Genomic DNA, 19996 nt, shown 5'->3' with positions numbered 1-19996 from the left:
ACTGTCAGCTCTATTTATTCATTAAGAGGTGGAGGTGTCAACACAGTTCAATGGTCCTTTCCCTAATGTATTTAAGAAAGGCACAAATATGTGGGCCAGCTTTATTTAGTGTTACTCTCACTCACAGATTGCCTCCTTAATCCTTCCTTATGGCATTATATTCTCATTATCATATAATTCGGTAGGTGTGGCACTTGATATACAAGTTAAAATACCGGTAGTATTTACCATGGCCACATCATCAGGTCACAATAAAAAAAAAGTCACACTAGTAAAGCTTTAAAATGTTCCTTTTGATTGTAAGTATATGACAGCAGTTCTGATTTTGAGTCAGTAAACTGTGTCACTCTCTCTTCACATATAATGAGGATTTTTTTTTGGGACTAACACAAAAAAATGCGAAACACACATTCGACCAATATTTTTGATTTGACCGTGACTTCGTTATCCATGCACCTCGAGCACACTCCCCGCTAGAGGAAGCTGGTAGACGGAACAAGGAAATGACCTCTAACCAGCCCAATGACATCACGAGGTTCCGCATTGATTCATTCATATGGGAGCTGAAGGAGAGGAGAGCTCTGACTGTTTCCAAGGATTTCATAATTATTTAATGGATTTACTGCCCTGGAAAACGCGCTGTTGATTCCAACAACATCGGCGGAGTGAAGCGGATCATCGATATGACGGAAGAGCAAAAATCTCCGGTAGGATTTCCTTCAATTGACCCGGTGGTTAGCACCATGCATGAAGCAGTCACTGCTCTCTCTGATGGGGACCGCCATTTCCGTATATGCCGGCTTTTGGAGCGCGGTGATTGGCTGATGTTAACGTCTGTTTTGGTATTCGGCTTCCCATTGGACGGTGAAAAGTAGGCGGGGAGCTGTTGACAGATAGGAGCTAGTTTGTTAGCTTTGATTTTGTACTATTTTATTCAGGTTTGTAGATGACTTAACTGATATTTTAGCTAATGACGTCTTGAAAAATGTCGGTTGACTTTTGAAAGAGTGACGGCACATTGACATTCGGCTTAGAAATCAACCAGGAATACTTGGTATTTTAGTTTCTTTTACACCCTTTAATTCTACTTTTACCAACTGACGTTAACTAACTAATGCTAGTAACGTGGGAAGCACCTTTTTATGTTTGTCAATTTCAGCCAATTAAGTCCTATTTGCTCTATTTCACTGATGCTGAATGGAGGTGTGCACATCAGAGTTTCTGTAAAAACATTAATATTTATGATGTAACCTGGTGCTTTGCTAGGTAACGTTAAAGTAGTAGATTTTTGACTGTAGTTTATTGACAAGCAGAAGATAACACTTAAAAATGCAGCTTTAAACAGCTTTAGTGACAGGATGACTTAATGTCTGTGAAAATCCATGATAGCACATGAAGAAAATAAAAAAGAGTCATAAATAATAACATATTTTATGAATAAAATATAAATTGTCAAATATTTTAATAAACTATTAAAACTAAACTCAGTTATGAAATTTTATTTCAGTATTTTCAGTATCATGATTTATATGGAGTCTTCTATTTGCCATTGCAAAATTTCCAAAGAGCTAGTATTTCCTATTGGTGTATTTCCCAGTGACACGCTTGTATTTCCTATGTAATATAATTTTTTATAATAATGTTATTCTCCCCAATCCCTGCCTATTCAACCTTAAGCTAATTACATGCCTCCATCCTCTCTTACCAGGCTTAGCCAACTAAATAAAAGTGGCTAATGACATCTTTGATAAAACATTATCAGTTCTTCATAACCAGTTTTTAGTACAAGAATAATACACGTAGAGTGTACAGTTTTTTAAGATGATGTCAGCACATAGTGTTAAAGATATATTACCTCATTTCATACACAGAAATATTTTAATAGAAATTCAAATTACAAATATCAACAATGAGAATTGTGATTAAGGTTTTCATTATTTCGGAGTATTGTTCTGTTCTCATCAGTAGCAGCTATGCTGTTGGCAGCTGACCATTCAGAAAATAAAGAGTGTCAGAAAAGAAAAGTGTCCACACACACTGTCTGTTGTATGACCACACCTTATACCCAGGACCCTCCTAAGCTGCCCCTCCCTGCCTTTTATAACGGACTCAATGAATTGGCACACTTATCTTTTGGAACCAGAGATATCTTGGGGTGGAGGTCCTGAAGGAGTGGGGGTGGTGTCCGGTAAAAAAGACCACTGTTCAGTATCTAGAGGCTATATGACCTCAGCACAGCTCCTTACCAACACACAGCAGGCAGTCCCAGCCACACAGCGGACACAATAGCCTCTACAGTGCAGACATTAGTGCGGACTCAGAATTATGGAGGATGGACCTTACAAGTACATCAGGGTGAGGCGGGCAGAGAAAATGCTGGATGTGGTTGTAAATGAGCAGCGGTAACTCAGCTGGAGGCTCTGCAGAAAGTGAGTTTATTAACTTCTCTTTTTACCTCTGCAGGATGGGAACGGCAAGGTTAGTCGGGTCATCCGGATCGGAACCCGCAAAAGCCAGGTAAAGTCCTGTATTCATTCAATTCTGAGCTTTAATTCAATTATGTTCATTAACTTTATAAGCATTCAGAGCAGATGACCTTTGGATCATTTATATTTTTGGCTTTGATTTTGGTTTTAACTATAATTTGAATGTGAAGATAACTCACGCAGAGTCTCAATGTGTCAGTTAATTGTGAGTTATCTAAAGCACCGTTCCTCCACGCTGGTTTAGATACAGCAGAGAAAGACGTCTGCAGCTCTTCTGCAGAGATAAGATGGCTCTGACTCGACAATGTCTCTTTAAGATAACTGCTCCTCACTGATTTGATTGTCACGGACTCTGTGGATGAGTGTTTAACACTCTTTTTACAAGTATGAATACGATCCAGCTAAAGTCAGTTGCTGCTGTGTTCTTCTGTCCCAGCTGGCGTGCATCCAGACGGACAGTGTGGCGGAGAAGCTGAAACAACTGTACCCTGACCTCCACTTGGAAATAAGTGAGAATCGTCCCAAACTTTCAGTTTTTGTGAAGAGATCGTAACAGAAAATGCACTGTACATGTGTAGCTGTGTCACAAATTTCTTAGCATCACAGAGGCATTTTTGCTTTGACGATTTGGTTCATTATAAACTCTATAAATGAAAAAATTTGTCCAATTTCTGTGCATGTAAAATACTAATTGTGCAGCTCATTTTTATGGCATTTACACAGTTTTTTTGTCTTGAACACACACTAACAGACGGTACTTTACAATAGCAATGACTTAATGATCCACTGAAACGTCCTGCAGATGTGTGGCTCCATTTCTGACTTGTTCTTGGTGTTTTCGCTGTTGTTTGTGCTTTTATTGAACCTCTCTATCTTCTGTCTTTCAGTTGGCATGACAACAACAGGAGACAAAATCCTTGACACAGCTTTATCAAAGGTGAAGCTTGTTTAAATGAGTATTCACACAACTAGGGCTGAAATTGTGCAAACACTTTCGATATATGTGCTGATGCCAAGACCTCCACTTCGATTCTGATTCTTAACGATCCTTTTTTGGGACCATTGAATTTACCATTTTAACAAAAGGAAAATTACTATATATATTACGGGACAAATTTAAGTTTTACTTTAGTTTTATTTTGAAGGCCACTCAAACCTGGTTGAAAAGTGAATCAGTTATTATACTATTAATTAACTATACTATTAATCAGTCAAAAACATTTGCCAGTTCATTCTCTGTTAATGGACACAAAGCAAAGACTTCATTCTAACAGACCAACATCAGCAATAGAAAGAAAGTTCATTACAGAATAATTTCTGATTGGATACCTGATATATGGGCTTCATATGGTGCATTTATCCTGCTTGGAAATGTTTTATTTTATCTGCAACAGATCGATTTAAACAAGAATTGTACCAGAATGTAACTGTTTGTTCTTTGGTTTTTGTAATGCAGATTGGAGAGAAGAGTTTGTTCACCAAAGAGCTGGAGAACGCTCTGGAGAGGAACGAGTGAGTGTGACCGGTGTCATCTGTGGCTGACACCACCCTGTCTCCACTGCATTGTTGCATCAGCAGACACCAACTGTTAGCGTTTAACTCTTTAACGAAGACTGATACTTCTGTGCTGTAGCTGCACATCACAGTTCATTTGTGAATTTATTCTACAGTTAAAATGACAAAAAGCAGCATGAATAACACTGACTGCATGAAATAAAATACTGATATCAGCCAAGTCGGCATCATTCAACAGGCCATTTATCCCATATATAACACCATCAGACTGGATCCATGCAGAGGGGAACCCTTTGATTTCTGCTGCAGCCTCAGATGTTGCAGGTGTCTCTGTTCTGTCGCTGCCTTGAAGATGTAACATAAGGTTCACCACTGAATGGCTGCATTGTACCATGAAACATAAAAGGAGCATGTAAACATGACTGTGCTCCTCTGTGTCCTGCAGGGTCGATCTGGTCGTTCACTCGCTGAAAGATCTTCCCACCACTCTGCCTCCAGGATTCACCATAGGAGCTGTGCTGAAGTAAGTGCGCTCACACGAGTCAGGGCGTCGGGGCGTCAGAGTGTTGGGCCGTGTTTTTAAGTCACTTTTCCAGCCTATGACCTGAGAATTAGTAGAATTAGTTCCATTAATTCTATTTTTAACAGTTTCAAGATGGAGGATGTTGCAAAACAGAAGCAGCTGACATTGCCACAGGCTGACACGGCACCATTTTGATAAACAGTTTTAGCTCCTAGGCTAATTTCCTTTTAAAGTCCAACAGAAATCGGGATTCTCCTCAATTTTTTGAAAGAAAACTATAATGTCAATACAGCTAATGAGCTAAATTTCTGTTTTTCAAAAAGGATAGAACCATTTTTGAGTTAAAAGTGTCTCTTGGTGGGGGTTTCCATGGCAGCGGAACTGACATCTGAAGGTGTTGCCAGGAGACATGCTGTTAAATAACCTGATGCGCCACTGACTGGAGAAGATCACAGCCCTGTTTAGCCTGCAAACACAATTAGTAAGCTGCTCTAACAAGCTATTAACTTCCTGAGTGGGAGCTGTGGTCGTGTCTCTCTTTAATGGCTCCAGTTGTGTTGCAGTCTTATCTCAAGGGCACCACAGTGGTGTTGATGAGGGTTGGAGAAATGCTGCTGTTTCACTTTTCTCACCCAGATTTAATCCTGCCAGTCCAGGGATTCGAACCGGCGACCTTGGAAACTTGTTCCCCAAACCTTCAGGCCGCCACTGCCTCAAACTAAAGAAATGAAGTGATATAACAGTTGTTTTAGTCAGCAGTTAGTGGCAGCCAGGAAATGCAGGGAAAACAAAGACTGCCAGCAAGTAAACAATGTTGTAAACTATTAGATTAAATTAAATCATATTTAAAAAATATTTAAAAAATCTAATTAATAAAATTTAAGGGAGGAGACAGATCTATTTATAAGAAAACTAATTTCTTCATTTAGTTGTCTCTATTTTAAATAGTTTTCAACCATTTTGTTTTCAGAAATGTCTTTACATCAGTGGGAAGGCGAGGCGTTCAGGGGACAGGATACAGAGGAAGACAAAGTCCCAGCCTGATTGAGAACATATTGTCAAACCATATCATGAGGCCTTTATTGTTTATTACAGCCGCTGTGGCTGAAGCGCAGTGGAGGAGATAGTGAGGCTGTGTTTGGGACATAAGCTCTTCCTTTGTTGGAACAGTTCCTATTGCTCCATATTGGCACTCAGTGCGAGTCAAATGTTGCTCATTGTCCATTCTGCAGATCGCTGTAGTATTCGTTGTGTAATCTTACTGACTAGCTGTAACCACTCACTGTCCTTTTTAGGAGAGAAAACCCCCACGATGCCGTGGTCCTACATCCAAAAAACGCAGGGAAAACTCTGGACACTCTGCCGGAGAACAGGTACGGTGCAGTGGATCATCTGACTGGTTGTGTTTGTCTTCAGTCACATCACACCTGACTTCACACTGTGTGTTTTGTGCAGCGTGATCGGCACCAGCTCGCTGCGCCGCGCTGCTCAGCTGAAGAAGAGATTCCCACACCTGGAGTTCAAGGATATTGTATCCTTTCAGCAGCGACTCTGTGAACATGATAATATCTGACAATAAGACGGGTGTTATTTTGTTCCTCGTGAGGGGGGTGGGGGGAGGAGGAGGAGGTCGTCGAGCCAGAGAGGATATTTGTTTCTGTCCTTAACTGTCTTCTGCAGCGTGGGAACCTGAACACTCGTCTGAAGAAGCTGGATGAGAAGGCGGACTTCGCCGCCATCATCCTGGCTGCTGCCGGCCTCAGGAGAATGGGCTGGGAGAACCGGATCAGCCAGGTACAGTTCTGCTCATATCAAGTCCTCTGTGTGAAGTCCAAGTCTCTCTGAGGGACACGGAGTCAAACTGTCTCATCTTGTTTTTCCATCGGTAGATCCTGGAGCCTGAAGACTGCATGTACGCTGTTGGACAGGTCAGAACAGTGAGATGCAACATATGACTCATGCATAGAAGAAGAGGATAATTGATAATCAATTATGATAATAATAACACCTGACATTCATACGTGTGTGTGTGTTTTTCATCAGGGGGCTCTGGCAGTGGAGGTTCGGGCCAGAGATGCAGACATCCTGGAGATGGTGTCCGTCCTCCATGACTCTGAAACCGTGCTGCGCTGCATAGCTGAGAGAGCCTTCCTCAGACAACTGGTACACACACACACTCACACACACACACACACTCACACACACACACACACACACACACACACACACTCACACACACACACACACACAAACTAACTCATTTCCCTAGTGTATTCAACTGAACATCTCGTCTGTTGCAGGAGGGTGGGTGCAGCGTTCCTGTGGCTGTTCACACTGAAGTGAAAGACACCCAGGTAAGAGTGCCAGGTAGAGACAGGTGTGTTTTACCTTAACCAATCAGTAGTGAGTGACATATCTGACCAATGACATCATTTTCAGTCAGAACAGGGTAACGTCACTGATTTCACTCATCAAAGTCTGTTGAGTTGTTGGGGAGAATTATTACTACTGAAGCTGTGTAAAGTCTTTTCACGGCTCCAGAGGGAAGTCTGATAAATGTGATGTCACTTGTGAGAGCTGAATGGGCTCGTGAAAGTTTCTTGTTGTGTTTTCTCAGCTCTACCTGACGGGCGCCGTGTACAGCCTGGACGGATCCGACAGTCTGAAGGAGACCATGCAGACCAGCATCGCTGCTGATGACAAGGTACAAAGAGGCTGAATGGAACAAGTAATGAGTGTGACGTCGTCTTGTTTTCCGTCATTATTAATAAAGCGTTTCTGTGCGTCAGAGCTTAGAGCAGGTGGACGAGCCGGTCCAGAGAGTGGGAGTCACAGCCAGCAAGATCTCGGGTGAAGCCCAGGACAGAGCTGAGCGGCTGGGGGTCGACCTGGCCAACTTACTGCTGAGCAAAGGAGCCAAGGAGATCCTGACGGTGGCCAGGCAGCTCAACGACGCCAGATAATCCTGCTCTGCCGGGGGGCGGGGCGGGGCGGGGGGCTACAGAGGGTTGGCCTTGTGTCAAGTAAAAACTTTTTTTTTTTTTTCATCTTATATATTACACATTTGGTGAGCTCAGTCAACAGCACAGAGGTGGTTGAGGATTTCAAACGCTTCTTGGACCAATGTTGTGCTCAGTCTGGTTGAACGCTGCTCAGCTGACCGTCATTATCAGCTGCTTCAGAGTCACTGCAGCTCTCCTGGTTCTGGTTCCCGCCTGCTCTTACCTCATGGAACCAGCTCCTGAGCTGTGTAGAAACAGCCTTACTGGGATTATCAGTGGGAAACACAAAATGGCCTTTAAACGCTGTCGTCAGCACTTAGAGTGCCGTCGCTGGCTGATGTCCTCATGGTGAAACCCTTTTTGTTTTTGTTTTTTAAAGCGCATCAGTGTCTCAGTAAATGGTATGCCACTAAAATTCAGCATTCACAAATACTTTTTCCTCAAGGATGTTTCATCAGTGTCCAATAATTGTTCAGCAGATAAAAAAAAAAAAGGAGAAGTTGAAGCAGGATTCCTCTTGTAGCTTTTAGCTGCTTTCTCTTTTGGAAAGCTGAGTTTTGATGGTACCAAAGACGAGTTTCCAAGCGCGCTGCCGCCGCAGTGAAGTGGGGCTTGTTTAGATGTGAAAGTTGACAAATGTAAATATAAATGTAAATTCATTCATCAGCTCTAAACTCTGTCCCTAATCACAACTTTATCCTTTGGTTTGTTGGTTTTATTATGTTGGCGTATTTTCTGCAGAATCTTTATTAAGCTCATGTTGAATGTCACATTTTCAGCTGATGTTTTAAGAGTGTACCAGCTACCTCTTCTACAGAGACGGAGAGTTTATTTAATATGCACGATCACAAGCTGTAGGGAGCGTTTGTTTTACTCCACCTGTGGAGCAGCTTTGTACTGAGCGTTTCACTAAAGGACGGGAGAGTACTTGTTTAACACTGGAGCTATCGACCCACAGCGTCTGGTGTTCAGCTTTCTGCTCTGATTTTTAAAAAGTGCACTGGGCAGTTTGTTCTGTTGATGCTTTGCTGATGTGTCCTGCAGCACCACGCTGGGCATCAACCGTCAGCTGATGAGTTTTAAATAAAGTGTAAATGCTAGAGTTGTGGTTATACAGTCGTGTGATGGACTTTTTAAAAAGGTGAAGAAGAGGCTTTCATGTTCAAATTGCTGCTGATTTTGCGACAGAAAGTAGCAGAACAAACCCTATCTAACTGAAAATAATACAGATTATTACTTTAAACCATAACAGTATTTTACAGCTGTATTGCCACACTCTGTACACAGGTTTACATCTTGAGTAAATGGCAGTTATAGACTCATTCATGCTGATGTTGATGGCACTATGTTGTGCTGTAATCACGTTAAATTCACCAAACACAAATTAGAAGCCTTCTCTCATAATTATGGCTCCTGTAATTTTGACTTAGAATCTCATGCTGATAATTAATAATCATAAAACTCAAATATTGAACCTGTATCTTCACAACTACAAGATCTTTATCCTGTAATTATCAGATGCTAAGTCATGGAAGTAATAATTGTTCATATGTTTTGGTGAATGCGCTGTTCAAGATTTTAGCAGGTTCTCTCTATAATTAGTGGAAAGAAATAAATGAAAACCATTTGCTGTAATGTAAAGATGCTGTACTCCACATATCACAACGCAAGTGTTTCCAAAAGCAATAGATTTTCAAACTTGTTGGCCTTTATAATAAGTTGCCTAATGAATTAAACATATGTCTGAAATGCCATTTGTCTTTCTATAGTTTCTATCAAAGTGCCACCTCAGTGCATGTAAACTGTGTCTGCCTTAAATAAAACTGTCTGTTCTTTGGAAATCACTGTATCATCAGTAAACCCACTGTACAGCCAGTGTGTTTTTATTTTATAGCTCTATATTGTGTATTATACTTAATTTAAACCTCTTAAACCTCCTGAGACAATGTGAGGTAACATTTGCCATATTTGTATTTCAGCTTTAATTTCTGTATGAGTTAACATAGTGTTTCTCTATTTAGATTCTTTGTTACAGAACCTGTGAAGGTCAGGTCAAATTACAAACTCCGATGTCATGGAACAAATGTCAATAAACGTATGTGTGTTGTACCTGTTGAGTTTTTGAGTCTTTATTGATCAGAAATCAGATGAGACCAAAATACAGTGCTGAGCCGGCAGAAAGTCTACGGTCACTCAGATAACCACTCTTCTCAACTGTGGTGAGCAGAGAAGCTTCTCAGCTTTGAGATGCCTCCACCTAAATTACTCTTTTATATGAGCAAAATGTTGAGGAAAATAATGCACAAAAGATTATTTTATTATTTGCTGAAGTGGTGCAACAGCTGGCCAGTTGCTGAGCAGACGTATTAAGATGGTACAAGTCCCTGTTTTCATCTACGACTTCCTGAGCGGTATCGTTGGTCTAAATTGCCGAGACTTTCTGCGGCTTGTCCGAGTCATATCAGCCTCATCCAGTCAAACTGCAGCCTTCCATACCGAGTCTTCCCACAGGGATCCAAAGTAAAGAAGCTGTGTTGGGAGGCCATTGGGATCACATGATGGAAGTGAGAGGAGGAGGAGGAGGAGGAGGAGGAGGAGGCCAGCTCCTGAGTGTCTTTCATCTGAATGCTCTGCACCACCCTGTGATGTGCTGCTCCCTGACCAAGCTGGACTGAAGTCAGCTGTCTGGCATTGGAGGGCTTCCCTAGAGGCTTTGTTGTTGCGCGCTCGTGGCCTCCTTGGTCTTCGATAGAGGTGACGCCTTGTGCAAATCGTGCAGGGTCAGGACAGAGTGGGCGGCTGGGACTAGTTTGAATAGTGGACGACTTCGTCCCAAATGCTGAAGAGCTACTCAGGCCACCGTTCAGACTCCGCCCCCTTTGTGTAGCTCTAGAAACAGGAAAGCGCTGAGCAGGGCTGGAGACTTTTCCACAGCGTGACAATTTCAACTTCTTATAGAACTCCAGGATTTTTCTATCAAAGGTCACCGTCTCTTGGTCGCTGATGTTTCTGTACTTGTCCGAGGACAGGAGGAACCTTTTATCTCTGATTGGTTCAGGGGGGCTGGGGTCTGGTTGGGGTTGAGGATCCTCTGGGATTGAAGGGGCAGACTTCTGGGGATGAGAAGTCCAGTTCTGGGGCTCTGTGGTTGGTAGACACCTTGTAAAACTGGGTTCTGCAGCTGTGGGGGAGGTACAAGAGTTCATGACTCAAACACCACAAGATCTGGACCAAGAGAAAACTCCACATTATGAGAAAATAACTCACTTAAACTTACTAGTGAAGGACGATTGACGGGGACCTTGCTTTGGGATGGGAGGATCTGCTGACACCACAGGAGGCTTTGGCCGCACTAAAGAAAAGGAAAAGAAAATGTTACAAAATGAAAAAGGGGGAAAACGCATTCTCTCAACCGCCACAGTTCAGCATCATTTGCTCGTACCTTGAGGAATGAAAGTGGATGTTCTCTGTGTATTTGATGGATGTTGCAGCGGAGGTGTGACGGCTTCAGGAAGCTTCATGTGTTCCCTCAGGTCTCTCAAAGGTGCAGGTGTTGGTTCATGAGAGGAGGTTGGTCTTAAAAAAAACCAACATAAATTCAGTCATTCATGGGGATTTGTGTGACCTGCATGAGAAGGTTTGAATAATTGCAACTGCTCATCAGTTTTAGTACTTACAGGAAGTTCACAGTCCTTGTCGAACTGGCTTCTTGCCTCGGAGGCTTCACTTTTCCGTCGTCGTGGTTCAGATGAGTCTTTGTCTGGAAGTCGTGGGATGGTTTCAGGACGTGTCTTCTATCCGTCACGTCCTTTCCCTCCACTTCTGTTTGTTTCTTTCTTACCGTCTCTGTCTTTTTATCCTCTTTTCCCTTCACATCTCTTTTATCATCCTCTTCCTCGTCTTTCTTCCTCCTTTTCACATCGAACGTAATTTCTTCCTCTTCGTCCTCGTCATCTTCAAAGAGCCAGAAGACCCTGGCGCTCACATCCTCATCCTCCTCTGTGTCCTGATGAAGACTGTATAAGTTGATGTCATCCCAGCAGTCTGTTTGGCCGAGTCCCCGCCCCTTCCTCCTCAAGCTCCGGATCACAGAGTTGGGGACGTATCCGTCTGGAGCTATGGGCCATGTCACAGGCTCCGTGGTCACATCCACAGTTTCAGACATGATGTGATATTTGGTCCTCTACATCAGCTTGTACCGGTTTTACCCAACATGCAGCTGTAACCACACACACAAAAAAAATCTGCAACTTTTCTGCCACACATACCCGTCAGCAGTTAAAGCTACTAACATTTACATTCATTTCTAACTCACCTGGGTGACCTTCATGTGTGCTGTACTGGCCTCAGCAAGAACTTCCTGCAGGTTGTTATTACCTGCAGTCATCTTGCTTTTCAGGCGATGCCTCCCTTAGTTCTGCTGTGACTTTCCATAGTTTATTTTAAATTTAAACATTTAAATTTGAATTTTAGGGACCAATTCATAAAACGGAACTCACAACAGGTTTATCATTCCAATGACAGTTCTGGGTTCTCTCCGAGTACTCCGGCTTCCTCCCGCAGTGCAAAGACATGCATGGTGAATTTCATGCCTATGACGTTTTTTGACATTTTAACTGCTTAATATACTATGATGTTTTTGTGCCTTAATATACTATGATCAAGTGGCAAACTGCCGTGACGTCACCAAATGGTTTGTGAACAGCCGTTTTGAAGCCTCAAGTTTGGCTTAATGGACGTCGCAGTCTTGGTTTTTTGGAGCCAGAAGAAACCATATTTGGGTGAGAGGGTGGAGCTGGGGAGGCAGGAGGGAGGAGGGAGAGAATTGTGCTTGTGGCCAAGAGATTTGGATTTGTTCAAACGTTTGAGTCAAAACTGAACAAATGATCAGTGGTGACGTTAAAAAAAGACACAGGGAAAGAAGAAAAGCTTTTGTGGACGTCTGTGTGCAGAGACAAAGAGCAGAAAACTGGAAAACTCAGTGAGCAACATTCCCAGTGTGAGACACTGACAAGTAAGAATTTTGATCCTTGTCACTTCAGTGTCACTGTGGGAACTTTTGACCAGAGTTTGACAGTTTTCTTCTCTGTATCACGACACAGATGTTGACAAATCCATTTCTTCTTTTACAGTGTCTTTGTTCAACCTCGACACTGATCATTTCTTCAGTTTTGATTCAGACTTTCAACAAATAAAAATCTCTTCGACACAAGCGCAATTGTTTCACATACGCTAACTTGAATTTCTCATGTTGATTTATTTTACAGGTTTACAAAGTTTTATTTACAACTACAAACATTGGAATTATTTGTGAACATCATTTTACAAGCTCAAAATCATTTTGACCCTAATTTGAGCCTAGGTACACACACACACACACACACACACACACACACACACACACACGCACACACACACACACACACACACACAACTACAGCCAACAACAGGTTTTTAAAAACATCTGCTCACTAATACACACCTCTCAGCATAAAGCAGGTATGTTACATATTACATGGTTGTGGATTAACTGGTTAAACTCCATCACAATAAGTTCCTTAACAACAAATCAGACACAGCAAGTTTCCAAACAAGTATTTTAATTGTAATATTCAAGCCAATAATCACATCCACATTGTTTTCTGATGCATTCGATATGATGACAACTTAAATGTAAATAAACAGAATATCATTTTAACTCATCTTGAACGTTAGACTATGATCTGTGTGGAAATGCAATTACACAAACTACTTTTAACCTTGAATTTGTCATGCAGATTTAAATGTTGATTTACAGCTACAAACATTGGAATTATTTCTTATGGTCACTTCACAAGTTCAGCCATTTTGACCCTAATTTGAGCCTATATACATGTATGGGGTGGAGTCATGTGCACGACTTACCGTTTCTTGCTGGTTTCTGGCCCGAGGTGGATTCTGGATCCCTATGAAAACACAAAAGGAAAAATAAGGACATGTCAAGCAGCTCCTCTTTTGACTATGAAATGTTTGAGGCAGTCCAAGGACTTCAGAACATAGATATAATCATCCACTTAAAACTCATTTAGCATATACTGTAATAAAAAGAAGACTATGAACAAATGATACATGTGAAGAGTTTCAAGAAGAGATTCATTCATTCATATATATATATATAAACAAACACATTAGTGGTGAGGCAACATAAAGACGCTGGAAGAGGAAAAGCTTCTGTCAACGTCCGTGTACACATACAAAGCACAAAACTGTAAAAATTGGTGCTCAAAATTGAGTGTGTGACACTGGGGTTACTAGTAGAATTTAAATTCAGGTGTGAAAATAGGATCTGAATTCTACTTGTAACCTCCACACACTTGCAGATTTATGAAGGCAAGGGGATACATGGGTGGTCCTTGGCAGGCTATAGCAACATGAGGACGGGATGACGACATCACAAAGGCAGACTCAAAATAAGGTTTATTGCCAGGTAGGTTTTCACTTACAAGATACTTGGCTTGTTGTAGCATCCAATTTACGTATTCATAGGAAATAACAAAAAAAGTAAAATACTGCAACAACCAAATATAAATAGATACATATATAAAAATAATAAAAAATACCACACAACTATGTACAAAAGTGTTTTAGAATGACAAAACTCCTGCTGGGCAAGATGTGCAAAAGGTATTGATTAGGGGATGTGCAAAAGAACACAGTATAGACAATATCTGTCATGTGCAGGGATAATACCTCAAGGTGTTGATGTAATGTTGTTGATTGAAGAGGCCAGATGCAGAAGAAAAGGCTGGTCCATCACTGGTGGTGATTAGACTGGACTTCTGGTCCTGATACAGAAACATGTGATAGGACAATTCCTTAAAGCATACAAGTTCTTTATATTCAAAACATGTTAGGTCTGTTGTGTGAGTATAATAAATCGTGAGGATAGATATGAATATGCAAAAATAAACAGTATGAATATTATTAAGTGTAAATCAACTAGAGGTGTGATGAATTCAATGTACACACTATAAACAACAAATTGAGTAATCCAAAATATGGATATACTGTAAAATACATAAATATATGCAGTGGTATATTATTTATTAAGAATCAGCAGTATGAACATGTATACACTGTGGGTCTGATTAAATCACAGTGGTATAGATAAGTCTTACTTTTAATAGTGAATGACAGCATGTTACTCACCTAGATCCTCCTCACTGTGTCTGTGTTGGAGAGACAGGTGGAGGCGGTATTACACCTGTACTGGCTCAGGTCCTGATGAAGACAGGTGTACTGAAATCTCCTGAGAAATGTAAAGACCTAGTTCACTTTCAATCATGGCTGATCCCCTAACAGTAATTTAAGTGGTTACAATATGGTGAACCGATGGACGTGTATTCACTCGGTCTACTGGCTCCATACAATCTCAAGTTACAGTCAGTTACAAGTTGAGCCTAAAATCACTGACGTCACTAGCTGGACAACAGCCGGGAGCAACAGACACAATCCTACTAGCCGCTAAAACGTCTCGACAACGTCAATATCACCACCTGAAATGTTTGTCGGTTTGTCAGTCGTTGCACTGATTACACTTTGAGCTAAAAAGCTAACATTGATGCTACTCACCAGGCTAACAGGAAAGTTGCGAGCTCGGCATCAACCCGCATCTCTTTCCTCTCAGGAGCTTCTCCAGCGGTGGAAAGCCACATCCAGATTTACTCGTGTTGCTTCTTTTCTTCGCCGTTGAACGTGGTTTCTTGTTGGGAGCGGTCCTTCGGGATGCAGATGAATATATTCTAGGAGGTTCAGCCATTTCTGTTTGTTGTTCTTCTTCGTGGGACTGAGGGCAGACTTGACGCGCCACTGACTCACACAGCCTCTAGCGTCACAAAGTGGTATTACAACACAGGACAGGTCGGTTCTGGCTGTTTACCATGCTCATTTCAGTAGATGACTCTGAAATACAACAGATGGAGGTCTTGATCATGACATCACTGTGGCTGCTTCACACACTGTTGATAGTGTTTATTTTTTTTTTTTAACATTTTAAAACTAATGTTCTGGCCAGATCTTATATTGCACCTTTACAGGAAAACCACCAAAGCTGACATTTAAACGGGAAAGCTACATGTTCTTTGCCCACATTACAAAACCAACTTACAGTTTTGACACTTAAGTTAAAACAAAGACATTGAGCTGAACTTGACACATTTGATGCATACAAAACATTTTGATTTGCTTTTGATTTTATATACTTGGATTATAAAATACAGTCATGCTTTCCCTTATACTTACATTCAATTGGTGATATACAAACGTTTGTATTTGGCCATTTTGCATTCAGGCCAGTAGATGTCACACTGTTCACATGAAGCATCAAGATATAAACCCTTTGTGGAGCCACTTTGCTGAGAAAGTAAAACCTCCGATGCTGTGGGACTCACATCCAGTACCAGGCAGTTGATTTCTGCAAGCAAAGAAGATACAACAGCCTGGGAAATTTTACTCAGCGAGTATTTCACTTACTCACTGCTCACAGAGCCAGGTGTCAGTTCACTGTGCACATGTTGGTTACTGGCATCCCCAGTCACTATATGTTGGTGGTCTTAATGTTACGACCCAGCTGATGGAAAAGGGAAGCAACATAAAACCAGGTGTTATTAGTAAATCAAATTTACTGATATTATTTTTTGCGTAACCAGGAGGGTAAATAATTAAACACAAATACAAAGAAGCCAAGAGGAAAACTGAAGTAGGGGAACAGGAGCCAACAAAGAGCCTAACTCTGCGATTCTAACCAACCCAAAAACACAAGAAGCAGCTCCCCTGTTTCTAATGTGTCCAACAATCAGAATTTTAAACTTAGCCCAGTCCCCAACAACCACTACCAGCATCTCAAGCCAAATCACAAATTACACACAAAAGCCGGTACAGAGGCGAGCTGCCCATCATGTCAGCCGCCACTAATGATGTGCGGGCCGGGCTCTTAGGGCCAACAGCCCCAGCAAACGTGAGGTAAGTTGAATTGCTCGTAAAGCTGCTTGATGCCGTGGCAGCACTTTTTTCCCGCTAGTTCCATATAATATTTTCCTTGCACAGAAAGTGCAGAAACATGCTCCTGGTTGCCGGAGTTTTTGACACCAGCTTCCAAAGGGCTTTCCGTCTCTACCCACCTCCTCTATCCAAGACCAACGCTATTTATTCTTTATACCTTTATCGAAACGTTTGGTTTCTTCCCCTGGCTTCATAAAGCTGCACTCCAGGACTTCGGCTGTTTCACGCTGCCAGTGTGGGAAACACAAAACACACAACACGTGGGGGTGACTGCTGAATCCATCTGATTGGCCAAAACCCAAGACCACCCCCTACCCTATCACCGATTGGCTTAAGATGGCTATGCCTACTGGTGTGGTTTAGAGTGAAAGCGCCTCTTGAATCTTGGACCTCGTGACGCCGGAGTGCTATCAGCCCTGTATTGATATGATTTCTCTCTATTATAATGTTTTCTTCCATCCAGCCAAGGTCTGGATCTTTGGGGACACCTACAACCTCTTGCAGCAATGATGGAGGCCCTGCACCACCTCCACCTGCAGTGTCCACACATGAAGATCTTCTCTTCCCAAACACAGACACAGTGTCTTATATGATAATATAGTATTTTTTAATGTAACTCTTGTGGCCATAACATTGTTCAGTCTGATCAGCTCTGCTCTTCCTGGTTCCCTACACCCTCACTATCGTATTACACTCTCTGCCCCACGTCAGACATACAATCACATGACTATTGGACTCCACTGTAGCTGTAACAAATCATCAATAGTTTAAAACATTAGAGTTCACATTTCATAGTCCTCAGCCATTATAGTTAATATCAGTGTGCTGTTCCAACAGCGTCACTTATTTAGAGGGAGATTGTTACTGGAGCAAATAAATATTAACTGTCTCACACATTAGGACTCATGATGAATAATGATTATACTTGTTACTAAAGATTCTTTGCACTGTTGATTCAACTACTTCTTTTTATTAAGCAAACTTACATATGACAGTGAAATTCAGCTTTAACTTCATCCACAACTAACTTCAATTTTAAATAGTTACAGTTGACTGGAAATTTTACACTACAGTATTTAATTAATCCATGTATTACATTCTTTTATACATTTCCAGTGTTGTAAATTGTTTAAATTAATGTAGTTTATAATGTCCAATAAAGTTATTCATGAAGCTCTTGCTTTAACTTTGTTGATGGTTTTTATAAAACACATCTGGTATGAATTTTCACAATAGTAACATGTACAGCATTGTGTGGCTATTTCAGTGTTAGCATTAATCAATAACATAAATACTAGAAATATTTAAATGCTGTCCGACAATACTGACAGTGAAGGATCAAAAAACTCGCTGATGTTAATTGGTAAATACTTTCACCTGTGGAGGTGGTGACAGTGCTAGAGATGATCCATCACAGTTTAATATTATAAATTCTGATCTTAAAAGTGTTGCTACCATCACCTGTCAACAACAGCAGAAATGAAGCTGCAGGTAAGAAACTGAACCTGTGAATACTGAAGACAGTGAATAATAAACAAACTCATCAGCAGTTAGTCTGTCATTTCCTCAGAGGAAGATGAACTGGGAGGTTTTCTACCATCATCATCATCATCACAGCACATTAGAGAACTAAGGATGTCCATGCAGTCTCCCTTCTCCACAACCAGATGAATGAAACAAATGTGCTGCTCTGTACATGAGGTCCTCCTTCTGTTGGCACAGATCACTCAGTTTTCACAGTGTGGAAACCTTTCAAATGACAATAAAACACAAACACTTGAGTTAAGATGCGGTGGATCACAGTTAATCACAAATATCGATCAGCTGTCAGGATAGGTGTATGAATGTCTGCTTCAGCTGAGAACTGGTTTGAGTATTAAATGAACAATCTTCTATATGACAAATATTTGTCTACACATTTTGTATACGTCACGTTATCTTAACTTGAACTATCACGACGTCTTGATGGACAATGTATTAACCAACATTAACGCTGCGCATTACACTAACTTATCACTTAAACTGGGTCACGTGGAGAAACACAAACCAAACGTTAGATTAACGTCGATTAAATTGACCTTTTTATTGGGCTTTGACTGAACACCTCCACGGTCTAACCCACGTTGACACAGGTTACCTGCCCAGCTGGGCCAGGTACCGTTAGCATAGCAATGGCTAAGTTATCAGCTAACGCTAGCACTAGCCGGCTAGCTTGGTTAGCAAGGTGCATCTTCACCTGAACTGTGATATAAACAGGGATGCTAATTTTGGCTAGCAAAGAAATAGACTTAAAACTAAATGTACTTACCGGAAAAAATTGAAACGGCGACTCCTCTGAGTGTCTTTCAGAACAACTGAACAACGATGCAGACATGTCGGAGCTAACCTTGATGAAAACACAATAACAAGTCAAATGTCCGACACATCGCTTTGACGTCATATCCGGATTAACAGACCCCTGTGTGTCATCACGCTGTAGCCACGCCCTAAAAACACTCTGCTTTAACGTCTATTTTCTTCTCAACAGGACCATAATTTGAAAAATGACATCATGTTGTATTGAAGAAAACTTCAAACTAGCGATTTTCAGACCATGAACACATAATGAAAACGTTTACTGAGGTAACAAATCAAGTGACAAGTAGAGTCATTTCCCCATAGACTTCAATACAACTCTTCTTGCATCCAGTGGAGTCACCATGATGGTCCTTCGATAGAATGCAAGGCACTTCCGCATTGGCTTCATTTTCCAGACCCGGAGTCGACGTCCATTTTTATATACAATCTATGAACACGACGTTTTTTGACGTTTTTATGCCTTAATATATTATGATGTTTTTTTATGCCTTACTATACTATGAACTTTGACATATATATGACTTATATGTCCCTATATCAAGTTTGGTGTTTCCATATGTGTCACCTATAAGAGGATATATTATTATGACATACTTGCTCTGGATATATGAAGAAATAAGTTTATAAGATGTGTTTAGTGTGCTTTAAATCTTAAATCTATTATTATATGAAGTCATTTCTCCTGTTTTTATGACATACTTGCTCTGGATATATGAAGAAATAAGTTTATAAGATGTGTTTAGTGTGCTTTAAATCTTAAATCTATTATTATATGAAGTCATTTCTCCTGTTTCTTATCAATTAACAATCATTTTAGACTGTTTTATCTCATTTTCACTGAACTTCATTGTTGCATTTTTCCCTTATATCTCCTCCCCAATGTTGTATAAGCTTTAAACTGTTTTTGAATGTTTTTCTATCATTTATTTTTCATCTTATCTTATAAAGCACTTTGTTATTGTGATTTGAAACGTGCTATAAAAATAAAGTGTTTATTTTCTTTCTGGTGTTTTCCAAAACTGTTTGATGAAAAACTTTTCACTGGTCTGCTATGTTTTACTTTCTTTTTGAGC

At 40.9% G+C, this 19996-nt stretch overlaps 2 protein-coding genes across 6 annotated transcripts; one reads left to right on the top strand and one right to left on the bottom strand.

The window, feature by feature from the left end:
• The first annotated feature begins 523 nt into the window (after positions 1–523).
• LOC111671346 (porphobilinogen deaminase) lies at positions 524–9635 on the top strand. 2 transcript variants are annotated; one of them, XM_023428457.2, is made up of 14 exons: positions 524–707; positions 2464–2517; positions 2923–2995; positions 3374–3423; positions 3943–3998; positions 4447–4524; positions 5820–5897; positions 5980–6055; positions 6205–6318; positions 6414–6452; positions 6568–6687; positions 6825–6878; positions 7142–7228; positions 7314–9635. In XM_023428457.2, the coding sequence occupies exons 1-14, from the start codon at positions 684–686 to the stop codon at positions 7485–7487; spliced, it is 1077 nt and encodes a 358-aa protein (XP_023284225.1). In that variant the 5' UTR covers positions 524–683; the 3' UTR covers positions 7488–9635. The 2 variants fall into 2 exon arrangements, with proteins under 2 accessions (XP_023284225.1, XP_023284224.1); XM_023428456.2 differs by lacking the exon at positions 524–707 and adding an exon at positions 2235–2355.
• LOC111671345 (uncharacterized) lies at positions 9627–18987 on the bottom strand. Of its 4 annotated transcripts, none has more exons than XM_087179882.1 (10): positions 18874–18987; positions 15807–18314; positions 15138–15467; positions 14715–14814; positions 14256–14350; positions 11842–13471; positions 11204–11745; positions 10969–11102; positions 10804–10878; positions 9627–10707 (listed from the first exon to the last, which is right to left on the bottom strand). In XM_087179882.1, the coding sequence occupies exons 7-10, from the start codon at positions 11689–11691 to the stop codon at positions 9983–9985; spliced, it is 1422 nt and encodes a 473-aa protein (XP_087036008.1). In that variant the 5' UTR covers positions 11692–11745; positions 11842–13471; positions 14256–14350; positions 14715–14814; positions 15138–15467; positions 15807–18314; positions 18874–18987; the 3' UTR covers positions 9627–9982. The 4 variants fall into 4 exon arrangements, with proteins under 4 accessions (XP_087036008.1, XP_087036006.1, XP_087036007.1 ...); XM_087179880.1 differs by having other exon boundaries at positions 13431–13471; XM_087179881.1 differs by having other exon boundaries at positions 13431–13471; positions 14715–14786.
• Between the last annotated feature and the right edge of the window lie 1009 nt (positions 18988–19996).

The sequence above is a fragment of the Seriola lalandi genome, unplaced genomic scaffold (genome assembly GCF_002814215.2).
Source record: "Seriola lalandi dorsalis isolate HSWRI2012SDOR001 ecotype SW California unplaced genomic scaffold, Sedor1 jcf7180002054875, whole genome shotgun sequence".
Taxonomy (NCBI): Eukaryota; Metazoa; Chordata; class Actinopteri; order Carangiformes; family Carangidae; genus Seriola; species Seriola lalandi.
The sequence above is the reverse complement of the archived record's forward strand: the minus strand, read 5'-3'. Positions and strand labels throughout refer to the sequence as shown.